This window comes from Cystoisospora suis (assembly GCF_002600585.1).
Source record: "Cystoisospora suis strain Wien I chromosome Unknown contig_1715, whole genome shotgun sequence".
NCBI classification, from domain to species: Eukaryota; Apicomplexa; class Conoidasida; order Eucoccidiorida; family Sarcocystidae; genus Cystoisospora; species Cystoisospora suis.
The window spans coordinates 11,678-39,360 of record NW_027154515.1 but is presented as its reverse complement, the minus strand read 5'-3'; the positions used below and the strand labels follow the sequence as shown (position 1 = coordinate 39,360).

General features: G+C 44.4%; 2 protein-coding genes across 2 annotated transcripts; one reads left to right on the top strand and one right to left on the bottom strand.

Moving 5' to 3' along the window:
• On the top strand, positions 1-9,993 carry CSUI_003793 (wd repeat domain 35 family protein; the record flags this gene model as incomplete). Its single annotated transcript, XM_068063988.1, has 5 exons — positions 1-336; positions 1,072-1,675; positions 2,387-5,164; positions 6,039-6,546; positions 7,389-9,993. 5 exons carry the CDS (start codon positions 1-3, stop codon positions 9,991-9,993), a joined length of 6,831 nt encoding a protein of 2,276 aa, XP_067924037.1.
• CSUI_003792 (protein kinase domain-containing protein) lies at positions 8,905-27,683 on the bottom strand. The gene is made up of 5 exons (XM_068063987.1): positions 22,014-27,683; positions 21,177-21,423; positions 11,806-20,727; positions 9,292-11,543; positions 8,905-9,015 (listed from the first exon to the last, which is right to left on the bottom strand). The coding sequence occupies exons 1-3, from the start codon at positions 24,606-24,608 to the stop codon at positions 15,320-15,322; spliced, it is 8,250 nt and encodes a 2,749-aa protein (XP_067924036.1). The 5' UTR covers positions 24,609-27,683; the 3' UTR covers positions 8,905-9,015; positions 9,292-11,543; positions 11,806-15,319.

Below are 27,683 nucleotides of genomic sequence, written 5' to 3'. Positions count from 1 at the left end.
ATGCTTTTCGCTTACTTCTTTAAGAAAGTCACTCCCTCGAAGAACTCCGAAATTCTCTCTCTCTCATGGGGCAATTCTTCCGGATGGCTGGCCGTAGGGTGTCGTGACGGAATCCTTAAGGTCCTTAACGCGACGCAAATTCTCAGAGGACCTGAGGAAGGAGGGATAGGAAGTAAAAGACTCGGGACCAAAACAAGATTAGATAGCTACCAAGCTTATCAGTTACAAACTCTCTCTGCACCTCCCCCTCCTGTCTCTTCCGCGCCGGCGGGTGTCTCGGCGAAAGAAGCGACGCATACATCCGACCAAACTAGACCTTTCAATTCCACTCATAATGTAAGCGAAGAGACTGTAGACAAGAAATAGAGAGATAGAGACATCTTGCTTGATAGATAGATCGATAGATAGGTGGGTAGATCGAGATAGAAACAACTGGAGATAGATTCAGAGAGATCGGTGGATCTACAGAGACAGATCTAGCTAAACAGATAGGTCCTGATGAGTAGATAGAAAGATCTGAGGATCCATCCGTGTATATATATACATGTATATGGAGAGATCTTCGTGTGAAGAGTGTGGAAGACAGGTCACTATTGCCTTAAGGGGAATCGATTGTCTCTTGACGCTATTGAGAAAGTATGAGTTATGTAATCCCAGTCACCCTTCCTTCTTTCCCTGAGGTGAGGTAGGAAAGAAAGTTCTTCTTTATGCAGCTTTGGACTTCAAAGTGATAGAACTAGGAAGGTCTATGGATGTACGTAAAGAAAAGAGAAAGAAAGGAATCGAAGAAAGATCTTTCTCTCCCTATTTTTGCCACAACACACACACATGGAAGACACCTGGCACATGTATTCATATGCCTATGCAGATGTATCTATCTATCTAGAATCTATCTATCTATCTAGAATCTATCTAGAATCTATCTATCTATCTATCTCGTTTTCTTTCTCTCCTTCCTCCCCTCTCTGGTACAATGCTTCGCTGCTTCCACCAACCTCCATGACCCTATTATTCTTCCCTTCCGACTCTTCTCCCCCCCCTTTTCTTCTATGTCTCTCATTTCTCTTCCAGGGAGACGTCCACTTAGTCATGTGGGCTGAAGAAGAAGCAACGGGAGAAGAAGCCGTCGAAGGAGAAAGAATCCTCCGCTTAAGCTCAGCAGACCAATCAGGATGTATCGCTATATGGAAGCAACACCCGTCACGTAGTATTCCTACTACTAGTACTACTAGTAGTGGTCTCGGACAGTTGTCGCATGCACAGCCAAGTGTGAATGAGAGCTCTTCTCACCCCTCCTCCCTAGACCATGGTCAGCAGACATCCTCAGGAAGGCGGATAGAAGAAGGAGGTGGATGGGTCACAGAGTTGATTAATATAGATCATAAGAAACAAATCGCCTTTACAGCCTGGTCTTCAGATGGGCTAAAAGTGTGTATTGTCTATACAGATGGAAACCTCATTCTAGGCCATGTATCAGGAGAACGTCTATGGAGTAAAGATCTGCGGAGGACTATGATCTATGCCGCATGGTCTCCCGATAATAACAAACTTCTTCTAGTCTCCAAGACGGGAGAAATGTTCTTCTATACAGCTGATGGCTTGTACAGCCATCGCCTACGAACGCAGCTAGGAGATGACGAAGAAGGAAGGACAGATCCGCTTACACCCGTCGCAGGTGAGAAAGAAGGATCGAGAGCAAGAAGAAGAAGAAGAAGATGAGGAGGAGGAGGAGTAAGGAAGTCAGTGACACAAAGAACAAGAAGAGGATAAGATTGACGCGACGGATATAATAGAGGATTGATATGAAATCCATGTAGACAAATGTCAATTCGCTAAGAAAGAAAGAAAGATACAGAGATAGATAGAAACAAAGAAAGCTGCTTCGTCCGCGTCAGATTCTGCAAGGAAAAGAACGTGAGTTCAAGATCACTTCCCACATGAAGCTTCGAGAGACCGCTTATAATACTCATGTATCTATCTATCTATCCATCCAAAGAGACATATATAGATATATAGATAGATAGATAGACAAAGACGGATTGATACATATAGATTTGTGTATCTGCCTATCCCTCTCCGTCAGTCTTCTTGTGGCTGAATGATGGCCATGTGGATCAGGCTTGATATGTTTCGTATCTATCCCATGTATGCAAGGAAAAAAGAGGTCTAATAGGAGATATGCACCCGTCAATGGAATCCCGCAGCACCCTCTCAGCCTATCACTCCCTCCCTGTAGGAACAAGAGATATATCCTCGATTTTCTCCATGCATGCATATATCAGGCAAGATACATGAAGTCTCCAGCTGCATATATCAAGCATAGACCACGCAAGATGTTTGTGCGCATGCATGCATGTGTGCATGCATGGGGTTGACGCGTCTGTAGGTATTCACTGGTACATGAATGATGCGTTTGTGAAGAGCCAAGAGCAAGGAGAAGAACAAGGAAAAGAAGGAGGAGAAGGGAGAGAGAAAGATTTAGAAGGGAGATCTTGTCGAGATAAGAATCTGAGTTCCCCGAGTGTGAAGAAGAATGATAAGAAGAATACGACGATCAGACCTTTAGCTATTGCTTATCTTACAGGGTGTATACAATTATACCAAGATGATTTGGATGAGAAGCCTTTAACCTTTGATAGTTATCTCCAGCCTTGTCTCTCGATTCAATGGAACCCTATCCACCCGATTCTTGCAATCTACGGAAAAACGAATATCTTACATCCTGCAGCTCATGATCTTCAAACCACCTATACATATCTCTCATATCAAAGACGTCCCTCCTTCTCTTCTTCTTCTTCATCCTCGCTCCTCCCCCGTCATAGAAGTAGTCGTAATAGTCAGAGTAGGTCTTCTACTGCACTGACCACACCTCGCCATGTAGATTCCAGCAAAAAGATGAGTATGGCGAAGTCTCTCTTCTCTTCCTCCTCCTCCTCCTCGTCTTCCTCTTCTTCTTCTTATCAAACAAGTCTTCTCGAGGGAGCACGAGGAGGAGGAGGAGGCGAGGAGAATAAGCATCTAAAGGGCAAGAAGACACCCAGGCGCATGCAAGGGAGAGCTAGTGAAGCAGAAGAAGAAGGGTCGACAAAGATCGAAGAGAGTTACCACTATGTGATCCGATTCTATTATATCTCTCGAAACAAAGCAGAATATCTTTACACCTTAAAGCTTCCTAACAGTGAGAAAGCGACCTATCCTTCTTCAAGAAAGGAAGATATTGATCAACATAATCTCCTTCTTTCTTCTTCGTCACGAACCTTTAGCTGGAATGAAAGCGGCAGATATCTCGCCATTGCCTGTCGGAATGCGATTCTCTTCGCAAAGATTCGCCTGAGACATCTAGCGACCTACTTCAATGAAACGCTTGTCTACTATGCAGACGATGCCTACCTCCCCGTATCGACTTTGCACAATACTAAACGGAGATCTCTCGCCAATGGTCTTCAACATAGTAAACCTACAGGTCGATCTGCAAGAGATGAGTCAACAGGAGCCACAGGGAAAGGAGGAGGAGGAGGATCTCATCTAGCCACGAATGAAAGAAGAAAAGGAAAGAAGAAAGTCTTCGGAGGCCTAGGCGACGGCAGCAGTCATCTTAGTAATACCAACCTAGCTATATGGTTCTGGAATACAGAGACAGGGAGTAAACACCTTAGGTCTATCAAAGCTTCTCAAATCTTACATATCAAATCCTGTCAAGACTGCTGTCTCCTTATCACGATGGTCCTAAGAGATGAAGACGTCGAGGGTGATGCTGCTGAAGAAAAGCAAAGAGGTCTAGGAGAAAACGAAGAGAAAGAGAAAGAACAACAAGAGGATGATGGAGATGTTAGTCAGAAGGAGAGAAGGGTTTGCACAGGAGAAGAAGATGAAGAGAAGAATCGTACAATGACGTGTGACCTAGGAGAAAGAGATGATCAGAGAGCTTCTTCAATGGAGAATAAGAAAGAGAAGGAGACCAAGAATGAGAAGAAAGAAGGAGGAGAAGAAGAGGAGAAAAGGAAGAATAAGGCATGTCGAGGCGTTGAGAAGAAGAAATATACATATGCCTTATGTCTGTACAACGATGTAGGGGAAATAATGAAGACTGTGTATACAGATATTGAACCGTTGCATGCAGTCATAACAGGGACTTGTGTCATTATTGCAGACGAAGCTCGAATCTACATATGGCGGTATAAAGATGCAAGCTCTTCTCTTCTCTCTTCTCTCTTTCACCCTCTCCAGGATGGACCTGTAGAAGGAACCGACTGGATGGGAGAAGAAGGAAAGAAAGAAAAAGAACAAGAAAGAAAAGATGAAAAGAAGCAAGAAGAAGAAGATAGAAGCGATGAGTATGTCGACGCTTATCTTCCTATCTTAAAGAAGAACATTTCTCGCCTTATCGAGGATGAGAATCTCGATCCAAGTGACTATATTCTTTCTCTATCTTCTTCTTTCTCATCTCTTTCCTCTTCTCTTTTGACTTATGACTCTTTTCAATCGAAGAAAGAGACTTCCTTTCCAAGTGATCTATTACCATCATCTACAGCCCTCCCTTGGACTTTCCCAGCCGAGCTAACCATCGATATCTTTCATCATCCTCCAGCATCTCCTTTCTCAACCCCTCCACCCTCCCAAGATAGAAAAGAAGAAGAGAAAAGAAAGGGAGGGAACGCAGAGTGTTCAAGCGACGAGGGGGTTTCTCCTTTTCTTCATGGCTGTGACCCTACTCCATACAGTAGAAGACCAGGAGCAGCAGCAGCAAGAGGAGGAGGAGACACGTCCTATCATTCGGCTTCGACTATCGTCAGTCTCGATGCAAGGGGAGACAACTGTCTCTTTGTAGCCTTGAAGAACGGGGAGATTCGTCGGTATTCCTTATCCTACGGCCGCCTTGAAGAGACCTGCTATCTTGATCAAGCTTCTCATCCTCTCTATATCGCGCTAAATGCAAATTCTACGCGACTTGCCGTTATAGATATCTACCATGTATTACGTCTCTATTCTGTAGACACGCGTCGGCCTCGAAAGAAGAAGAATAAGAATAAGAACCTCTCTTCTTCTTCTTCTTCTACTACTCTTCTGTCCTCGGCAAATACAATAAGTACTGATGCGAGAAACGATGGAGGAACCTGCAACGGGGAGGTGGAGATCGAAGGAAGTGAAAGAGAAGAAAGAAAAGGTAAGAAATCTTCATTCAAACGGCTCTACAGTCAATAGATTCTCTATAAGATGAAAAAGCATCCCTCTCATATACACATACGTATATATACATATACAGATAGATAGATTGCATATGTAGACCTGTATAGACAGAGACCTCTTTCTCTCTCTCTACAGGTGTAAGGCTGTTAAGCTTCTCACTTGCTTCGTCTATATGAGTATGACGCTGCTGTGTATTGAACTCTCTCTATCTATATACAGCTATGCTGTGCCTTAACATGTAGATACCTTCTTCTTCACATGTATCTGAGGCTACTTCTACGCCTATAGGCTACCTCTCTAGATAGACGCATGTATCTCTCCTTCTCTCTAGAGAGACACCGTGGAGATCTAACGCAGAAAATCGAGAGAGCATTTGAAAAAGAAGAAGAGGAAAAGAAAGAAGAACAAAACTACCAGCCATAAGGTATAGACAGAGGTATTCTTCCTCTCCTTCTTCTTTATCGTCTAATTGGCGTTGGTAGAATTCTCTCTCTCTCACTGATAGATGAACTTCTCTACTCCCTCACACACTTTCTTCCATTGTAGCCACTTTCTTTTCTTACTCAGCTTCTCTTCAAAGCTTATTACAACTCTCTCTTTCTCCCTCTCTCTACTTCTCTATCTCTATCTATCTCCTCTCTCTCTCTATATATAAATATCTTGCTTTCATGAGATATGTAGTCATACACATCAAGTACACTTCTCCTGCCTTCTTTTCTTCTTTTTCTCTTTTCATACCATCTGTCTTCTTATTCTCTCTCCTTTACAACTTTCTTCTCTTCAAGGAAGACTGCTGAATCTTCACTCTCTCACCCTTTCTTTTCTTCTCTTTCTTCCTGTTTTCTTTACAGACCACCTCTCTTCAACTAGTGACGATGACAAAGAAGAAGAAAGAGAGATCTGTGAGAATTCGGACTCTCTAAAGCCCCTTCGTCGTCCAAGCTTGAACTTTGAGAGACGTGATGTCTCAGATATTCTATGGTCGTCCGATGAATGCGATCTCTTTGCTTTCATAGAGAAAGGTATGCTCTATATAGCTCGAGGTCTCTCCTTAGAGGAGCCTATCTCTATGAACGACACATCTTTCTATCTTGGCGAGCTAAGAAATCTCAAACTGCAAGCCTTTTATTTGGATGAACTCTTAAAGACACCTGGAGAACCGCATGGAGATCTTCATTCCTTTCAGTATGATACAAAAGCTCTACGAGATATAAAAGATATCTTAGACAAGGCTAATGAGATTCATGACGCCGTCGTCTATGCGGAGAAATCGGCTTCTCACCCCTGTATATGGAGGTGTATCGCTACTAAGGCTCTATCCAAGTTCGATCTTGATACAGCCGAGAAGGCTTTCGTCAAGTAAGTTTAAAGAAGTGGAAGGAAAGGAAAGGAGAGAGAAGAAAGAAGGAAGAGATAGAGGAAGATAGAGATTATGAGCGACAATGATAGGAGATAGAAGAGATACTTGGGTGATACGTTTTTCATAGTAAGAGATCAACGTAGGAGGGATTAGGACTTCTGTTGAGATATTTCGCATCGATAGAGTGAGAGATCTATGCCGTTAGACATAGAGATAAATAGAGATCTACGAGCAGGGTGTATTCGTGTGTATTTGCATATCTATCTACATAGAAAGAGAGGTAGGAGACCAAACCATCGGAACCTTTCATAAATCTTCAGTCATAGCGAGACTATCAAAGTATGTAAGCCTATTCACCTATGTGGATAGGTGTGAAGATATATGTATCTAGATATATATCTACCTACATACTCTTCGCTTTTCTTTCTTGCTTTCTTGTATGGAGTTTGAACGTGATAATTTCCGAGATATCTATCATTAGGAGCATCTCTCTCCTTTCATACACTAGAGGTGAAGGGTGATCGAAGTCTGTTGGGGCATTGCATACTCAATTCTGCTATACTGTAGTTAATGAATGTGACACTTAATAAGATGGATAGATCGATCGAGGGAGAGCGCCTGGTTCTATGTCTATGGCTATCCTCTTTCCTCTTCTCTCCTCTCTTCCTCTCTCTTTCTCTCTATTCCTCTACTGTCTTCCCCTTCTATGCTCATGTATTTCTTCCTCTTCTTCTTTCTTTCCCGTTGTTAAGGTCTCTCTTTCTTTGTTTGTTTCTTCATCTCATTTTTTCTTATCTTTCTCGTCCTTAACTTTCTTTCTTTCTTGCATGCATGCATGCAGTTGTCAAGATTATTCGGGCATTCAATTTGTGAGTCGCCTACGAGTGGTCGACTGTGAGAAGAAGAGAAAAGCCGAGATTTTGGCGTACCTCGGAGATATCGATGGCGCTGAGTCGATTTATCTCTCTTTAGATCGACGTGATCTTGCCTTCCACTTGAGAGCTTCTATAGGTGACTGGAGACGTGTGCTAGAGTTAAGCCGAGATACAAGAGTACCAATTACCTCTTCCTCATCTTCTTCTACTTTTATGAGTAGTTGTCGCATCCCATCAACTTCTTCTTCTTCTGGTGTATGTACACTGGGGACGAGTCTGGATCGCGATTTCCACTATAAGGCGACGAAAGCTTTAGGAGACACGTGTCGAGATGAGGGTGACTGGGGTGAAGCAATCGAAGCTTATCGAAGTATCCGAGACTATTCTTCATTGATAGAAGCTTACTTCATAACCGAGCAATACGACGAACTCAATCGCTTAGTGACGGACGAACTTCTTCAAGAAACGGATAGTGACCTTCTTAAAGAGATAGGAAAGAAGTTAGCATCGGTCGGCTTATATAAGGAAGCTGTGGATGCGTATATGAAAGGGAGATGGATCCAAGAAGCTATCGACTGTTGTATCAAATTCAATGCATGGGATACAGCCATGTCAATTGCTGAGAATACACGGTCACAGCAGCTCGAGACTCTCCTAACGAAGTGCGGCAGTCACTATATAGAGAGACACCAGTATATCCAGGCTATTCAACTCTACCTAAGAGCTGGAACGAAGGCTCTTGAAACGTCCAAGCTCCTCATTCACCTAGCCAATACATACTTCTTTCAAGGAGAAAAAGAAGATCGACAGGAGAAAGGGAGATGCCAGGGGAGTATGCATGAAAGCAAGAACGATAGGACGAAGACCTTTCACGATGAAGAAGATCTTAAAACAAGGGAGAGAATGAGAAAGAGTCTCACGGATCCTCTTTACCAGAGCAGGAGTTGTAGTGGTAGTGAATGGGGAGAAAAGACGAAAAGTTCAAATGGATATGCTTTCGATTCTGACATGCATGCAATGAACAACTACTCATCTTCTCTTCTCTCGAGTCATGAGATGTCGGATTCTCTTCTTACAGACACTTCTTCACCTCTCCTATCATCCTTCTCTTTTCCATTCTCTTCTTCCTCTTCTTCTTCTTCGATCCCATCCCCACCTCCTTCCCAATACTACCCTCACTATAGAAAGCAGCTGTATGTCCTCGCGGCTTTGCAAGTTGAAAAATATCTAAACTCATGTTCGTCTCTCCCTAGCAAGAACAACGACCCGTCTTCAACTTCTTCTTCTTCTACTTATTCAGGAGGATCAGGGGGAGGCTCTACAGCGATTAAAGCCCCCCCTACGAAAAAGACGAAAGAAGAAGAAGACCAACAAGCTGGCCTATCGTCTCAGGAGGAGAGAGATGAAGGACTGATTAAGAAGAGCATGAAAAAGCCAAGCTCGAATATGATAAACCCGAGCATGAAGCCTCTTACCTCTCGCTATCTATCTACGAGGCTAAGCTCGTCATCGCAAGCACTCTTATCGCATACGCAGGCGTGTCTGAATACTATCCTGTTGGATCAGACTGTCTTATCGGGAAGCATGAAGAACCTAGGAGAAGGAGGAAGAAAGAATGGAGAGATGACAAGAGGAGAGAAAGAGAAAAGACTTCTATATCAGCCATGGAAAGGGGCTGAAGCCTTTCATTTATATCTCCTAGCTCATAAGCAATTGATCGATCAAGCCTTCGATTCAGCTGTATGCACATGTGTGCGCTTAGTCCACGATTACGAGGACTACATCGATCTTAAGACTTCGAATTGCCTATTAGCTTTAGCTAGTTTCTACGCAAACAACTTTCGACTTTGCTCAAAAGCCTTCATGTACCTCGAGAATTCCCAGGAGATCCCTGCAGACCAAAGAGAGATTTTCTCTGAGCTCGCTATCGAAATTTTCACACGTCATCCTCCTGTAGATTCTCGGAGGCAGCAGACAAGACTCCATGAGAAGGAAGATGAAGAAGAGGGAGAAGTTAATGAAGATGAACTGCTTTCTTCAGGTGTATGTACATGTCCTAAATGTAAGGCATCCATCTATTACTGGGAAACTGCATGCTCTCATTGTTATACACACTTCTACTTCTGTGTAGCTAGCGGCAAATCGATTCTCAATGAAATCCTCTATACAACTTCTCCTCCTCTTCTCTCTCATTATTCAAGAGACCCAAGCGGTCTATCTTCTCTTCCTGAAGGGGAAGAGGAAGAAGAAAGTCAGAAAAGAGAGAAAGAAGAAACAGAAAGCAAAGAGAAAGGAGAAAGAGGTCTCTTCAGCCAAACAACGACACCCCACGATGAAACACATTCGTCCATCCTCCAAATCAAAGAGAAGCCCTTCACTGGCTCTTCTTCTTCTTCCTTCTTCTTGCAGCCTATAGCTGACTTTACTACATGCAAGACATGCCATCATAAGATGCTCGCCTCGGAGATCCACCGCATAGAAAACTGTCCTCTCTGTCATACACCTCTATCAGCCTTTATCCTACGCCAAAGCAAGGCCCCTCCACCTGCAGCGTCTTCCTTCTCAGAATAACACGAAGAAGAAGAAGGAAACCTAATAGATGACGAGGAACCGATAGGGAGCTAACGGTTCTGTCAAACATCCCACGCTCCACCCTTCTATCAACCGATCATCCTATATATGTATATATGTTGTCGGTATGTATATGTGTGCGGGGAGATACATGCGTATATATAGATGCATGTATATGTATGTATATACATATGTATCAGTTGTGTATGAAGAGCGTGTGTGCTTTGTCTGAGAGATGTGGAGGAGGTGTATGCAGTGTGTATCTTCTTCATTTTTCTCCCTGTATGAAAAGCCTCGCGTTTCCGATAATGTCTAATATGATCCGTATCGAACTTTATAATAGCGGTTCCCGAATTATTTGTGCAGAAACGATTTCTACATATAACGTTATTATTACGATACATCCCGGTCTAGATACGATCTTTATGTCCTTAATGCCCTGCTCTGGACGGGGGATACGGTAACTTCTTTCCAAACCGTCTCTCTTTCACGTGAATCTATCTATCTTGGTCTCTCTCTTACTCTCTATATGGAGAGATCTTCTGCTTCTGCCTCTAGATGGCTCCGCAGGTGTCTGTGTATATGCTGACTGGTCTTCATTGTATGTGGCTTACGAACATACACTTCGTCGCGAACCTGCGGTCTATCGAATATACGAAGGTAATAGTGTTGAAGATGACAGGAGGGGAGAAAGAAAGAAATGCCTTTCCTCCATGTGTGTTTCTCTTGAGGTGTTGCCGGTCTCTTTTGCTTCCTTTGTTTCGACCTTAAACCTGTCGAGTCATTGATCGAAGATTCCCCACTAAAGGTAAAGGAAGAGAATCTATGTATCTATCTCTCTGTCTTTCTCTGATCTGCCTGTCTTCTACCTTCAATCTTTCTGTCTAGCTATTTCTCCGTGTGCCTATGTATCGTCGCTTCATCTGTCTGTCTCTACTTATCTTCAGGCTATCTCCCTGTATCTATTCTGGAATCTCCGCACTACCTACGGGAAGTCTTCGGAGATTTATAGCAGAGATATGGGGAAGAGTCATGTTGTCTTTCTTATCTATCTAACAGACACTCCCCATGCTATCAGTTCTATGAGAGAAGTCTCTCTCCTGTCTGTTATCTAACTATCTCTCTTTGATCTATCTATCTATCTATCTAACTGTAGTCTATCTATCTATCTATCCAACTGTAGTCTTCCGATCTCTCTATTGACTGAACCCACGTATCTATATGAACAAGATAGAATTCTCACTCCTACGAGGATCGTCACTTCTATTTCACTCCTTCCTTCAAATCCATCCCGACCCATAGCGTCTTCTTTCTTCTTCACTCTATCCTTGCCAAGAGCATTATTGTCCTGTACATACACCCCCTCTCCTAACTGACGGACCAAATCTCTAACTATCTTCCTCTTTCAAAAGAGAGTGACAGTAGACAATAAATAGATAGATAGAAAGATAGACATGTAGATCATACCTCCTCCTCCTTCTCCTCCTATTCCTCCTCCTTCCAACACATCTCGGCATGAGTGAGGTGGAGTAAATCGTGCATCTTGATCTCTGAGACAAAGAAGAGGAAGAAATAATCCCTTGCAATATTTTAAGCAACGGAAGAAGAGAAGTTCTTCTTCTTTTAGCTGAGAGGAGAAAACGAAAGGAAAACTACTGCTTTGCTTAAAATACTTTGTCTCTCCTTCCTCAGCAAGCACAACAGTACCACAGTCACCCGAATGACTACTCATCTTCCTTCAAATGAAGCGAAAAATGTACGCAGGCAAATCAACAAGAAAGCAGTGCTCTCCTTATATAAGACGATGATCACCTGGGAGAGTTGGGTGAGATTTACGTATCACTCTCATTCTCTGTCTCTTCTTCTCTTTTCCTCTCTTTCTTCTGCAAAAAATAGGACAGAAACTTCTCTTGTACATCATCTTGGCTTTCTCTCTTTCTTTATCTTTCCTTCGATTTCTCGTCTCTCCTCCTAGCTATACACGATGGTCTTCTTCTTCTTCCTTGGATCTCCTCTCGTTAATTCTTTTCCCTCATCTTTCTCTGAAGATAGACTTCAGTATCATGACAAAACAAAGCCCTCAAACGATGACGGCGACAAGGATAACCTAAACACTCATGGGGGGTGCATGCAATCCATATATAAATACACACCCTGAGTGCATGCATTCAACTGTACTATCCATCCCCTCCAGAATGCGCTTTCTCTTGCCTCGAAGACAACAGTCGATTAGTCTCACGACCGCCACGGAGAGATTCTTGGCGAACACAACTCAATTCCTTTTTCTTTGTGAGATAAATCTTCTTCATGACTCGATCGAGAAGCATAACTACTTCACCCAACTACCAGAGAAGAAGAAGAACAAGATACCTATGAATGTACGACACCCCCACTAAAGAGGGGCACACACATCTAGTCTATTACAGATGTGCTTTGCAGCATATCGCCTCTTCATACAACTTTGGCTTCGTTCTTACTTGGTAGCTAGGCCACGAAAGTAAGAAGCGACAAAGAGACGATCTTCAAGAAAGAAAGCAAGAACGGAGAATGCCATTCATAAGAAAGAAAGAGAGACAGAAAGAAGAACGAGTCCATAATTTGATCAAAATGACCATCCAAGGAAGGAGAAGAACCGCAGGTTGTCTCCCTTCCGAGACAACGTGTGCTCATCGTCAAACATCTCTACAGTAAAACACACCCTCGCTCGACCTCCTTCCTACCGTCGCCCTTCTCCCTTCTACCGCAGCTATTGCACCTATGAACTTCTCTCTCTCTCTCTTGTCTTCTCTTTTCTTTCTCTGTTTCTCCCTCTCTCTCTCTCGAGTACGTTGATCGACGGAGATAGAGAGACACAGCGAGACAGAGAAACGAGAGAGAAGAAACAACGCGCGGCGCGGAAAGAACAACGGCGAAGGAGCGAGGTCTAGAGAAATGACGTAGAGAGAGAGAGTCCAAGAATGAACGGCTGCCTCAACTGAAAATGGGAGGCAACTGCCATAACATATAAAGAAGAACAGAGGAAGGAAGACTGCTCGCTTATTCTTCTCCTCTCTTGTTTCAACTGGATACCTGGAGAGACAAAACAATCTCGCTCCGCTCAAACAACCTTGCAAGAGAAAAATGAATGAATGCAAAATAGAAAGAAAAACACATCGCCAGAGGAGACGAGACGAGACGAGAGAAGAAGTGGAGGAAAAAAAAACTACTCGGGAAAAAAAAAACTTTATACTGCCCTGCCTCATCATCCCATCTTATCTCCTCTGTCTCTCTCTCTCACTCTCTCTAACTCTTTCTTTATCTATACCTATCTTTATATCTATCTACCTATCTATCTCTCTCTCTCTCTCTCTACCTCTTTCTCTCTTTTCGTCTTTACAAGAGCCGGAAAGAAAGAAGGAGAGAAGGAAGAAAGACACAGCAAAATAAAGATGTTTCTTCTTACCGTCACACTGACGCACGAACACGAAACAACTGCTGCTTTGACCCAAAAATTGCATGCGCAGTGATACACAAACTTCCTTTTTCTCTCGGTGGAGAACAACTAGAAATGGAAGGTAGGAGGGACGCAGCATGATTAAAGAAGAAAGAGAAAGAAAACAGATAGAAAGTGGAAAAACGGACAAAAAAGAAAAAGACAAACACCTAGAGAAGATGGTCACTAAGATGACAGTTTCTTTCCTCTGTACACTCATGGGGTTCATGCAGTCCTCCTTTCAAGTGACGAAGCACAGGAGTGCAGATCACCCGCTAGCCACCCTGAAGTGTACACACACTCCATCAACGGTTGAGGTGTAGATACACTCCATCAACAGCTGAGGTGTGTGTACATACACCGCCCGAACAGTTGAGGTGTATATACACCTCATCAGCAGTTGAGGTGTATGGATCCCCGATCACAACTAAGGTGTGCATACATCCCGAGTGAAGTACTGATAAACCCACAACACATCAATCATATCTATTGATGGATTTCTCTAGCTTGCTAGAATCTCACACCGGAAAGGAACAAGAAGAGGAGAGTGCAAAACAAGAGAGGAACAAAACATTGGGGACACTCTAACGTAAAGAGAACAAGAGAAACGCTCCAACGGAACGAATGACGGAGGAAAGATTTCGCTGAAGCTTCTTTCGCAAATACATAAGGAAGACCTTAGACCTAGCCAACTAATCTTAAGCAGAAAAGACAGGAAGAGAGACGGGAAGAAAGTGGTAACGCCCTCCTCCTCCTCTTTCTGCTGCTGCTTTTCTTGTTGCTCCAGCAGAGAGAGGTGCATGTACATACAGCCGCTGGAACAAGTAGCTAGCTGACAGGCATAGAAGGAAAATCTCAATGCATCACTTCAGTGAACTCCTTAAACGCGAACACACACTGACATAATGAAGTCAGGGGAAAGACGCGAATCAAACCCCCCCAAGAAAGCGAAAGGAAAGAATGAATGACTGAAGAGTCTTTGATAGATAGACAGACCATTCAAGGTTTCTTCTCTTCTCCCTCTAGGGAAAAAAAAAAGATTCCTTCCCCGCTAGGACGACTCCTACACTCAGCAATTTACATGACACACATTCAAAAGGAACGACAGAGGGAGAGAGAGCGAGAAAGAAAGAGAAAGAAAGGAAGATATTCACTTGGAGCAACTTGAATGAGACAAAAAGCATGAGAAGCCTTATTACCCAACACAAACCCAGCGTAACAGTATATGTCAACATATAGCTGTAAGTCTATAGACATACATATATCTCTGCTTCCTCATATAGATATATATACATGTATATAAGCAGAGATATATGTATGTATAGCAGGGACCCATTATGCATGCAAGTTCGTCGAGGCGTGATGTCTCCCGACTTTTCTCCAACATGATTGAGGCATCTTCCTCTCTCCCCTGCTCCCTCGCATACAATGACATAGTGGCGGCTCTTTCTTGTGTTATTTCTTGAAGCAAGAAGAAGACGGAAGGCCAGCGCGAAGTCTGCATCGAGACAGTCACGCAGAACTGACTGACCCTAAATTCGTCTTGTCGCTGCTTGTCTTCTTTTCTGTTGGTTTCCCCCTGTGCAATTAAGACAGAAAGAATAGACGACAGTAAGTAGGAGTAACGATCGTGAAAAGAAGTTGATCGTGAGCCAGTCTTGCAAGGCACGGAAAGTCTCGATCGAGTCTTTCCATCATCCAATACTCCCAATTTCGGGTGTATGTACACCTCGACCTGAGATAATTTCCTTTCCTCTTTTCGGCTCTCCAGTGAAGTTTTCTTCCTCCTCTTCTGCGTCTAGGCGTTTCTGTTCTTCCAGTCCATTCTCCGTCGATCTTCTTCTTCTTCTCTTCTCACACGGAGACTTGTTCATTCGTAGAGCAAGAAGGCGACTGAGGCAAGGAGAGGGTAACATGTCTATTATCTCCCACAACTTCCTCTATTTTTGCTTCCACTGGGTAAAGCGGAGGTGGAAGAAAGCTTCTTGATATCCTCCTTTTTTCTTCTTCTTCTTCCTCATTTTCTAGCTCATTGTGACTTTGGTCCTCTTCGTGTCTGTTGATAAGAGAGGCAGGAAAAGGATTAGGTTTGGACTGTATCGCGGGCGTAACTTCCAGAGAAGACGATGAAGCAGACGACGTTTCTCCCTCGGAATCTCCATCGGATGAACTTGAAGAAGAGCACGAACAACAGGAAGAAGAAGATGAGGAGGAGGAGGGTATCATTCCTAATAGACTTCTTCGAGTGTTGCTATGACGTTTGGTCTTCTTCTTCTTCCTAGGGATTACTTTCTTTCTCTTCTTGCCTTCTGTGAAAGGGAGGAGAGGAACAAGCGAAGAGAAAGAGGAAGAGTCACTCCCGGTCCTATCCGCACTACTTGAATCGCTTTCTTGACGCGTTTCTTCTTCTTCTTCCTCCTCCTCCTCTTGTTCTCTTCCATAGAAACCATCGCAAGGACGCTTGTCACTAGGAGATAAAGAAGCGAAAGAATTCAAGAGAGGTACAGACGGCAGTTGACGTGTACTAGCATCCCGAGAGAGACCTTCTCTTTGGATTCTTCCTACATGTCTATCTTTCTCTTCTTCGCCATTCTTCTTCCTAGAGTCGTTGCACGAAAGAACACCAACGGAGATCTCCTTGTCCTCGTAGCCACCTCTTCTTCTCCCCTCTTCATCTCCTCTATCTTCATCATGCTCCTCCTCTTCTTCTTCTCTTTTGTTTCCTTCTTCTTTCCTCTTCTCTCCTGGTAGATTCCTACTACTTCTTTCTATTTCTCCGTTCAGGAGAACGACGACTTGCGAAGACCAAGAAGAAAACGAGGCACATACACATCCAGGAGAGAGGTAATTACCACTGCCAACGGCATCATTCTCCTTAACGTGACGAATAAGAGAAGACAATGGATCTGATGTACCAGATCCCCCTCTATGTCTATTTCTGTCTCTCTCCCCGTCTTTTGCTTCTTCTTCTTCCTCTTTCTCACTCTTCTTCTTTTCCTCTGTCTTCGTACTTTTCTTCTCTCCTCCAACTCCGCTATCAGGCTCATTCTGCCGATTGGGTGAAAGATCGGCATCTTTCTCTGGCTGTTCCGTCGTCTTCTTTTCTTCTGTAAATTTGAATCTGTCCTTCTTCTTCTGTTCTAGTCTCTCACGCTTCCCCTCTTGAAGAGATAGAAGAAGGGAGGCAGGGGTCCTTTCCTGACTTGCTCCTCCCGTCGGTCGCCTCGAAGCTGCCGTGGTACATCCACTACTACGACGTGATGCAAATAAGATTTCTTGCTCCTCGTGATCTTTCCCCTCATTCCTATTTTCCTTCTCTTTCTCCTGTGCATGATATAGAAGGGTATCACTGATCTTTCGAGTCACTTCAGTGACTTCTCCCTGGGGGCTTTCGTCATTCCGCTCTTGTGTATTCAAGCCGTCGCTGTTCTCTTTCTTCTTGTCTCGATGGAGACTCCCTCTTACCGTCTCTCTCGTTCTCCCATCATCTTCTTCCCTCAATATCATACAACTGCTCCTGTCTGTGCTGCTGTGGATATCTATAGCTTCTTCTTCTTTTCTCTTTTCTTCTTGTTCTCTCTTCACGACATCTTTATCTGCATCATCTTCATCTTTATCATGCGTCCCGTCTTTTATCCCTTCTTCTTCTTCTTCTTGTTCTCCCCCTACACGACTTCTACTTCGTTTCTTTAAGTATCTATCTTCTTCACGAAGAGAATCAACATGCGTGAATTCACACTGCCGTCCATCTGCTACTTCATGATAGTTTTCCTCCTTTCCTTCATACTTTCCTCCCTCCTCTTCTTGTCGGTCGTTTTCGTCCATCTTCTTCTGTTGATCTTCTTTTTTCTCATCGGACATCCGCCGTGCACCTGTCAACCTCCCCGGTTCTTCTTCTTGTTCTTCTTCACCCCGAATGTCCTCTGTTGGATTGATCAAAAGAAGACCCTTCTTTCCCTCTATCTTCTTTTCTCCTTCGTGATAGCTAGGAGGTAAGAGATGACGTGCTTGACGAGAAGAAGACGGAGTCACATCGAGAGAGGTTTCTCTCCCTCTTCGATGGATAGAATCTTTCATAGAAGAGCCTCCTCCTTCTCCTTCTCTCAATGACTCACTATTCTGTTCCTTCTTTTTCTTCTTCTTTGCATGACGGCATCTTCTTTCATAGAGACGCTTAAGAGGAGTCGATGGTAATACCCAGAGAGATCGGATATTCTCACGGAAAAGTCCCTCTTCATCTTTTCCTAGTAGTCCCTTGAACGTCTTTGAAAGAAACGGGTGCTGTCGCAGTTCGTATATATTATAGAATCCAAGACGGGAGAAGGGATCCGTAACTAGAAGTCGCGAGACGAAGTCGCACGCGTCAGGAGCAAAGAAAGAAGGAAAGTCGACAATAGCCAAGCGAATCCTCTCAAGGGTCTCTTTCACAGTCGCAGCGGCAAAGGCCGGTCTCCCAGCTAGCATTTCGTACGTCAAACAGCCCAGTGACCACAGGTCTAATGCATAATAGACAGATGGCGATGCAGAAGAAGAAGAGAGAGGAGAAGAAGAAAGAGAGAGAGAAGAAGAAGAAAGAGAACGAGAAGAGGAGAGAGGAGATGTTGTAGTAGTTGATTGAGCTGGATTCGCCTTGTTCTCATGACCATGAGAAGAAGAGCAAGAAGAAGGAATGGGAAAGAAGGCCTCCGGGGCGCAATAGAGATAGGTCCCTTGATATCCAAGGCGAAAAGTTGTATTGTTACACAGCAACGGATTCTTCATATCTTCTTCTTCTTCTTTTGCTCTTTCATGTAGTAGATCCTTCTGTTCTCTTTCTATTCTTCTTCTCGTCTCATCTTTTCTCCCATCGTCACGATCATCCAGAACACGACGCACGCAACTCTTTCTTAGCTGGAAATCTTTTGACTTCTCCTCTTCTTCTTCTCCTGTTCTCCCTTCATTCTTCATTCTGCGATCTCTCTCTTTCTCTCTTATCGGCACTCTACCTTCACCTCCAAGAGCCTGCATATGACCACGAAGATAATTCTGAGGAAGATTCACGTGACTAGAATTACTACTACTACGGACACGGCTCACCCTTCTACTCTTCCCTTCTTTTTCTTCTTCTTCTTCTTTTGCCTTCTCTATGTTTTCAGTCACCATAGGGCTTGTCATCATCCCCCCCCCCACCTCTCCTCCTCCTCCACCCCGACTGAGGAGAAGAACCGATCCAAAGTCGACTACGGTAAGATGGCCTGTGGAAGAGATAACGAGATTCTGAGGCTTCAAATCTCGATGCACAACTCCGTTCATGCGAAACCACTCTAACGCCGCGACCAGCTCTGCCGTCCATGTGCGGACAGCTTCGTCTGTTAAGCGAAGACGAGGAGGAGGTGAATGGGCGGCAGTAGTAGTAGTAGGACTTCTCCTCTTACTATGACGATGGCGATGTATATCATCCCTCTTGTGTCTCTCTGGAATGGTCGACATGTTCAGGGAGCTTGCGATAGGCGGTTTGTGTGTCTCTGTATCATGGATGTATCTAGAACGTGTCACTGGGAAACCGTCTAGACTCTCCACTGGCCTCATTACAGTAGAGACGGAGGAAGCGATCTGCTCCGAAGGAGGCTTGCAGGAGTCATGTGGATGATAAAGACAAGGAGGACACGATGAAACGTGATAGAGAAGAGGTTGAGAAGAAGAAGAGGAAGAGATTGCTTCTTTTCTTTCTCTTCCTTCTCCTGTGGGAGAAGTTAGAGGTGTCTTTGGAGCCGTAGAAGTCGTATGAACAGACGAGGAAGATGATAATGACGATGACGAATGTGTGGCAGTCGAAGAACACTCGGAAGAAGAAGAAGAGGAAGAGATGGCCATCCCTTCTCTCCCCTCATGCAGTCCTATATAAGAAGAAGATACAACGCCAGCTGGCTTGGGATGAGAGAGAGAGGGAGGACATCGAGGGGAGACGAAGCAAGAAGAAAACGAAGATGAAGCTAAAGAAGTAGAAGATGAAGAAGAAGGAGACTGAAGAAGACAGGGCGATCCGCCACGACACCTTGACCAGCCGTAGTGTTGTGACGGTGGCTCTTGATCGAGAAGAAGAGAAGAAGAAGCAGAAGAAGAAGCAACTTCTTCTTTTTCTTCTTCCCTTGAAGGCAATCGCGATGCGGAAGGAGAAGACACATGGGGAGGTAAAGAGCTCCCTGAGAGAACGTGAAAATGAGGGGAGGGGGATGAGCGACTTTGACTACACGGAGATGAAGAGGAAGAAGAGTTCTGAGAAGGACGCTGATGCGTCGAATAAGAAGAGGGAGATATTCCATTCGGAGAGAGACGGGATGAAGAAGATAAAGAAGACACACAACACGTAGAGTATGAGGAAGAAGATCCTTCTCCTACTCTTCCGTCTCCTGCTTTGATCCATCCTTCTTCTCCTCCTCCTCGTGCAAGAGAACTAGTAGTAGTCGTCGTAGGAGAAGTCTTCTTTGAGAGAGATGAGACTCGAAGAAGAATTTCTTGAAGATTTCTCTCGCCAGCTAAAGGCATGACGAGAAAGAGAACATCTTTCTCCTTGAAGGAATGGATCAGCCGTGGGATGAAGGGACAAATGGATGGAAGGGGAATGACAGGAGGTCTCCTATGAGAAGAGGAAGAAGAACAAAGAGTGGTAGAGGAGGAAGAAGAAGCCGGTAGAGGTAAGATAACGCGAGCTGGACATGGCTTGTTCTCTCCATCATGACGACCTTCACTACGAAGCAAGTTCTCCTTTCTACATGAAAGAAGATGAAGAAATTCTCTTCGTTTCTCTCTCTCTCCTTCTCTCAGCTCCTTGTGGAGACGATTGAGAGGTCGGTCGGAAAGTAGGGGATCGTGCTTCTCCAAGCGAGCCTCCGTGGGCTTCCTATGAGAGGGGAACGAGTCAGATGAAGATACCAAGAAGGGCGAAGGAGAGCGCATCTCCGTTGACGAGATGTGCTTTAGTGCTAGAGAACAAGAAGACGAGAAGGAACCAAGGAGATCGGTGCCTCTTGGCTGGTGTACATACACCTCACCTGTACCACTACGACGTAGAGGGAGAGAGGACCAAGAAAATGAATCTGCATGAATCCCTTCTTTCAGACAGTCTGTCCCTTTCTTCTCTGTCGCCGCATGCGAGACGCCACGGGGAGAAGAAGACGAAGTCATAAAGGACAACGATGACGAGAAAGAAGCAGAGGACGAAGAAGAGGAAGAGAAACAAGAAGAAATGCACGAGGAGGAGGAGGAAGAAGGGGAAGAACCGCCTGAGACACAAGTCATAATGAAGAGGAAAGAACAATACACGGCACCTACAGATAGACTGAATACAGATAGATAGATGTAGGGTGTATGTACACCAAAGATTAAGACACAAGAGCGATGATAGATACTAATCCATTACTCTTCTCTTCTCTCTTTCCTTTCTATTCTTACTCTCTCCGTCTCATTCAGGCATATGCCACTACTACTACTAGCTTTGATCCACGTACGTACACTCAAATGACACGATCATAGCCTCGCAACACACACACGGAAGACACCTGGGGACACATGCATTCATATGCCTGTGCAGCTCTATCTATAGCTAATCTATCTATCTATCTACGAGAGAGAGAGAGAGCAAGCCTGGTGTATCATATATATCATCGCATATATCGACCTATCTATCTTTGTACGTATACAGAAACGAGAGGCTGTGTAGAGATATACGCACCCTCATTGCTGCCCCGAGTGAGATTTTGAAGCCCTCCGACCACCGAGGCAGGGCCACAGGGCGACGATCGACAAGGAGAGGAAGAGCATCGAGTGGAAGATGACGATGAAGAAGAACAAGCACGAATAGCAGGCGAAGAAGAAGGAGGAGGAAGAAAGACGGGTGTGCTTAGACGTCGTAAAGCTTCCTTTTCATCTAGAACCTGCTGTCGTAGCTTAGGATTTCTCTTCAAGATCTTCTTCTGAATCTGAGAAGATAAATCCATTGATCAAAACAAGACAACCCAACATACAGAGACCTCCACACACTTTTTCTTCCCCGTCTTATCTCGAAAAGGTATCATTCCTTCCCTCGCGACAGTACCTTCTCAAGGACACTATTGTCCCATCAGATGTATATCATGAAAGAAGTGAAAAAGCTCTCTCTGGTAAGACAACGGCGGATAATGAATGAATGAGAATGAATCAACGAAATGCTTCAAAGACGACTAGATAGATAGTCTTCTCTGAGGTGAATAATATGATCTTCAAAGAAGTCAAGGCATCTCAGGTGTATGCATATACACCCGAGCTTGACACTACTTCTGTTCCCAGAGAAAACATTAGGAGGATAGCCACATAGGAAGTTTGAAATAAATCCCTCATCACTCCTCCTGACAGCCAATTTATACCCCAACTTCAATTCCGTAGAGGATATCTATCTATCTTTAATCTATCTTTAATCATTCTATCTATCTATCTATATCATTGATGTGTCTGGAATCCGTCTCCTATCTTAGATTTCTATCTGTATAGACGGCGACTCCTTTTCGTATGAGTATCCTTCCAGTAGACTTACAATTTTCACAGCGACTTCAACAGGAGGAGTGTGTCTCCGATCGAGACACCGAAAGACACGTCCTAGGGTTCCTTTATCAAGAAGAGAAACTGGGGTGTACAGACAGTCAGGAGGAAAGACAGAAGAGAATAAATCGGAGAAGAGATTCTTGGGGAGTTCACTTGGGGTTTGTGTCATGCAAGAAGAAGAAGAAGCAGAATTTCTTTCCTCTCTTGAAGATAGTCTGCTTCTTCTTCTTGTGTCATCTATCAACTCGGAGGGGATGTGAAGGCTATAAGGAGGGTGGACGCCTTGTCTAGTAGGAGGATTTCTTCTTGATGTGGCTTTCTCATTCATTCTTTCCCAATTTTCTTCATCCTCTATCCGAGGCTCCTCAAGATCACTGTCATCCTTATTATGTGAGCTACATTTTTTCTTCTTCTTCTTTAACTTCTTCCTCTCTTCTTCCTCTATTCTCCCACAATATTCGACCGTCAACTTCTCCCTAACTTCCACACACGGACATCGATCTTTCTCTTCACACAACTTCTTTCCTTCCTCGCCCTTCTTCTTCGTCTTCCTCATCGCCCTCTCCTCTTCCTCCTCATCTCTCTCTTCTTCTTTCTCTTCTCTTTCCCCCTTTTTCCTTTCTTCTCCAACTACGACTTCTCTTGCTTCTTTCTCTTCTTCCTCGATAACCTGTGATTCTTGCCAAGGAGGAAAGGAGGAACTTCCTCTCGCCCCCCTCTGGTCGCTGCTGTGTTTTCTCTCAAGAGGTGGTCCATCCCCGCTAGATTGAAGAAGATCTTTCACGCACTCCTTGAAGAGAGAAGAGAAGAGAGATGAGAGAATATCCCGAGGTTTCCTTCTTGCCTCCTCCTCACTCAGGAAGAATTCTCCTTCTCCTTGTGTCGCATCTGAATGGACTCGATCACCTGGAGATGGAAGTGTAGTGGAAATAGGAATAGCAAAAGTGGTGGTAGTAGAAGTATCTATCTCACGAGTTCGTATCAAGACGACGGGTGATGCCGTAGAAGAAGAAGAAGAACAACACGTAGAAGGAGAGAAAGACGATAAAGATAAAGAAGTATAAGAAGAAGAAGAACATGGAGAAGAAGGAAGCAGAACAAGAGGAGAACACGCTTGAAGATGGGGGGGGCTGTCAATCACCCCATGATGCCTCAGATCTTCCACGGCTTTCTTGTTCTCTTCTTCTTGACGATGTGAAGAAGAAGGACAACAGGAGAGAGAACAAGAGGCACCCTCATACTCATCCTGACATGTCGATATTTCTTCTTCTCCTTCTTCTCCTGTCATCTCTGTTTCTTGTTCTCGCTTATCGTTCTTCTGTTGTTCTTTCACACGATCTGAAAGATGAAAAGGAGGAACCTTGTTCTCTCTTTCATGCCCCTCTTCTCCTTCTTCTCGATTCCTACGATGTCTCGCAGATGCACAAGGAGAGCAAGGGGCGGGTTGTCTATCCTCTCCTAGCGACGCAGAAGAAGAAGAAGCAGACGGCATGTCCCGACAGTGGAGTAGAGGAGAATGAAGGAGATGAGGTGACGGAGAAGAAGAAGAAGCGCGATGGGAGTTCGGTAAGCATTTCTCTTCTCTTCGAATTTGATCGTGCAAGGTCTTCTTGTCATGAGAGAGAGAGTTCAATGAAGAAAGACCACTTGGTGAAGGAGAGACGGCTCCAAGACTGTTCTTTCCATTACGGGTTATATCATAGGGCTTTGCCTTTAGAGGTTGTCCACGAAGACGGAAGGACAAAGAAGAGGAATCTTTCATCTTGATATACTCATCTTTATCATTCTGCGTCTTATTTATACCATCCTCTTCATTCTTTATCTCTACATCATTCTTCTTCTTCTCCTCGTGAATATTCCTCTTATATATATGATCTCTTATTTGTTCTTCTGGTGCCTCTGCTTCTTCTCCGTCACTATTGAATAGAAGCCCCACATCTTCAAGACGCCGCACATTTTCCAAATCAAGAGCAGCGAGAAAGATCTTCTTCATCTTCTCATAACTTGTCCTTCTATCAGCTTCACTCTTTTCCTCCTCCTCCTCCTCCTCATCGTCTTCAAGATCTTTCTCATTTTCTTCTTCTTCTCCTCCTCCTCCTTTTCCATCCCTTTCCTCTCCGCTCCCTTCCTTCTTCTTCTTCTGCGGCAGAGAACAACTCGAAATAAAGGAGCTAGAGGAAGGAAGAGAGCTTTCTTCACGCATGCGCATCACCGTCCCTTCTAGCACTCGTCTTGTAGAAGGAGAAGGGGAGGATGAGAAAGGAGCTTCTTCAAGACACTGGAGGTAACCAGCCGTCTGATAAAGAGGAGTAGAGAAAGACGACAGAACAGAAGGATGTCTTCTATGATGTAAAAGATCACAAGAAGAGGCTGAGGAGGAGGAGGTGATGAACGAGGAGGTGGGGGATAGGAAATTCTTAGGATCTAAGCTTTCAAAAGGAAGGGAAACTCCGCTACCAGTGATGGATGGAGCGGCGGGCGTAGCGGTGGTCGTACAGGGAGAAGCAGAGGGAAGAGAGGAAGAAGAAGAAGACGGAGAAGAGGGAGAAGAAGAATTGGAAGGGAAGTCGCCATCTTCGATCACCATGGTTGAGGTGGAAGGAAAAGAAAAGATAAAGATAGAGAAGAAGAAGAAGAGCAGGACAGAAACCCTGATCGAAACAACATCGAAGAAAGAGACTTCTTAAAAGCTTCTTCTTGCACGGGGCGGACAACTGGGAGAATCCTCCTCTTTCTCTTCTTCCTTTTCAAGAAGAGGAGAGAAGGGAGAGATAGATAGCTAGATAGATACGTAAGAGACAGTGAAGGGGTCTATACAAAAGAGGCTTTCTTCTTTATCCTCTTCGTCCTCCTCCTTCTCGTCTTCTTCTTCTTCTCCTTTCTATCTTTTTCTTCTCCTTCAGCTTTTTCTTCTTTTTCTTCCTCAGATCTATCTTGATTGATTTGCTTAAGACAGAAAGACTTCTTGTTGTTCTTTCACCCGTTTCTTTTTGAAGTAGGCAAGATAATTGAGAAAGCATTCGCTTTCGATGATGGAGTGAGGATTGAAAATGCGAGAAGTACGGAAGACCTTAGAGCTGAAGAGAGAATGATTTGAAAGATGAGACCGCCGCCTCGACAGGGAGATGTTCCCATAGCAACTTTTCTGCTTCTTTCTGTTGGAGAACGGTCGAGACTTCTGAGACATATTGCTAAGAATGAAGAGAAGATAAGTACAAGAAGAATAGCGACGATACAAAAGAAGGGAGGGACAAGGATACTTATGGAGGAGACGAAGAAAACGAAAGAAAGAAGAAAGATCTCTTCCGAGGAGAAGAGAGAGAGAAAGAGAGAAAGGATGGAGAGGCGGGGAGTGCTCTTCACTTCTCTTGCGAAAAGAAGAAGAGGAGAGAAGGAGCAAGAAAGAAAGGATTGAAGAAGAAAAGACAAGGAGAAGAATGGTCTTTGTAGTCTAGACTCTACATTATACATATACCGCTAGATAGAGAGATAGAAGAAGAAATGGAGATACACATAAATGTGTGAGGAAGAAAGACTTACACTTTGACCATAAGGCCGAGCCGTCTCGTCTCGACGACCCAAATTGTTTTGCTGTACTTTCATCTTGGCGAAGAAAAGGAGTGGCTATGTGTCGTACACTCGGGTTGATGTGAGAAAGCAGAAAATAGAGAAGAAATTCATCGGCCTCATCGTTGTCGAACGAGAGAGAAGAGCGAGGGGAGAACAAGACAAGAAGAAGAAGACACGAAGAAGAATAGATGCAAGAAGAAGAAATGGAAAGAAACGAACCTGACAGAGAGAAGCAAGAGAAACAACGACTCGATCCATCCTTTTCTTTACGCAAGAAGGCAAGTCGTACCAAATAACTGCTGGGAGAGGAGACGACCAGAAGGGGGAGAAGGAGGATAACAACGATGAGATACGTGTACGTACACCCCGACAAGGCACTCCTTTCTCCTTCCCTTCCTGTTCACTCAATCTACATCGTTTTCTTCACGAACGAAGAGAGAAAGAACGAGAAAGAAGAAATACGATAAAAGCGAGCTAAACACTCGTCTTCCTTGTTTTGTCATCTCTCACATTCGCGGGAGGAAGAAAGAGGAAAGCCTTTTCCACAGCCGCTTTTTCTTCCTCTCAGAGATCTATGAAAGACTCTCCTAACATAGTGAAATAGCTTGTCGAGGAAGAAAAGGACGAAAATGAGAAGACCTTTCCTTCCTCTGTCTAGGGTGTAAATACAGAGAACGCTCTGACCCGAATCACGCACAGAATTGTACGACTTAAATAAAACATCTCGTATTCCGTAGTTAGACGGGTCGACCCGTCATACCACGACGAAGATGATAGAAAGATCTGCCATCAACAGATGCAAGAATATGGGTAGGTTACCTATATGTTTTCATATATCCCATAGATATATACATATATATCTAAGGCATTTGATCGTGCATGCAACATATCGTGCGCCGGGAGCATGTCTCTCTTTGTACATGAAAGCAACAAGAAGCGAGGCCTCTGTGTCATTCCCAATATCTTCACGTCGCCCACATTTTCGATTGATGAGTCGGGGAAAAGAAAAGAAGAGAGAAGAAGAGAAGAAAAAGAAGAAGGAGAGATCAACTCCTACTACTTCCTACACTGCTGTCCTCGGGATGAGGACGGAGTAAGAATGGTAGGAGGAAAGAAGCATGCGTAGGATAGTGTCGACGAGAATGTCTGATAAGAGACAGGGGAGGAGAGAATGAAGAAAGAAATGAATGAAAGGTGATCAAGAAGAGACAGAGAGAGAGAAGGAAAGAGAGGGACGCAAGACTCCAAGCAACCATTCGTGAAAGAAAGATCCCGAAGGACGAGTGGAGATTAAGGGAGACGGGGGGAGAGCAAGAGAAGATGAAGAAGAGAAAGAAGACGATAAAAGGGACGAAAAAAAGAGAAGGCAACCGAGTCGCTGATAAGGATGCTTTTTCCCTGAAAGTGCTTCTTTCTCTTCTTCCTATTTCCTTTGACTTCGACCCAGACTGTAGCAAAAAGGAAAAAAGTCGCGCTGGCTCTCCATGAGAGAGATATCTGCCGTTGCGATCGAGTCGATGCGGCGAACCACAACGTTTTCTCCTCTTCTCTTCGACACGCTCTTTTTCACAGCAGAGTGTAGGAAGAGAATGATCAGACCGAGGTCAGGAGGAGGGAGAAGAGAGAGTTCCTTTCTGCCTCCCTGCCGCGCTCTGTTCTTTTGTGAAGAAGAGGAGGAAGAAGACCAGTTGCTTCCTTCCTTCCTTAGAGGCAAAGGCCCTTCCTGTTCATAGAGTTGGAGGGAAGTCCACTTGACCCGAGAAGTGGCGGGGGAGCTACACTTTGTACACTATGACTATCATCTCTCTTCCAAGAGCGAGGGAGTGAAGAGAAGGGAATGAAGGCGCAACACGGACAAAGAGAAAAGACATAAGAAGCCGCAGAAACACCGTACAGATAACCTGATCATGAAGAAGGATATGGAACCCGGTGGCTACAAGAGGCATATGACAGGAAAACGAGGAATTAAGATGCGTTCAGCTTGTTGGCAGAACGAAAAGATCTACCGGCTACAAACCGACTCCGGGATCACCGGTGAACCGACCTCCCCCTCCACTGCATGCTCGACGGAGTGGCAGGGGTTCATCGCCTT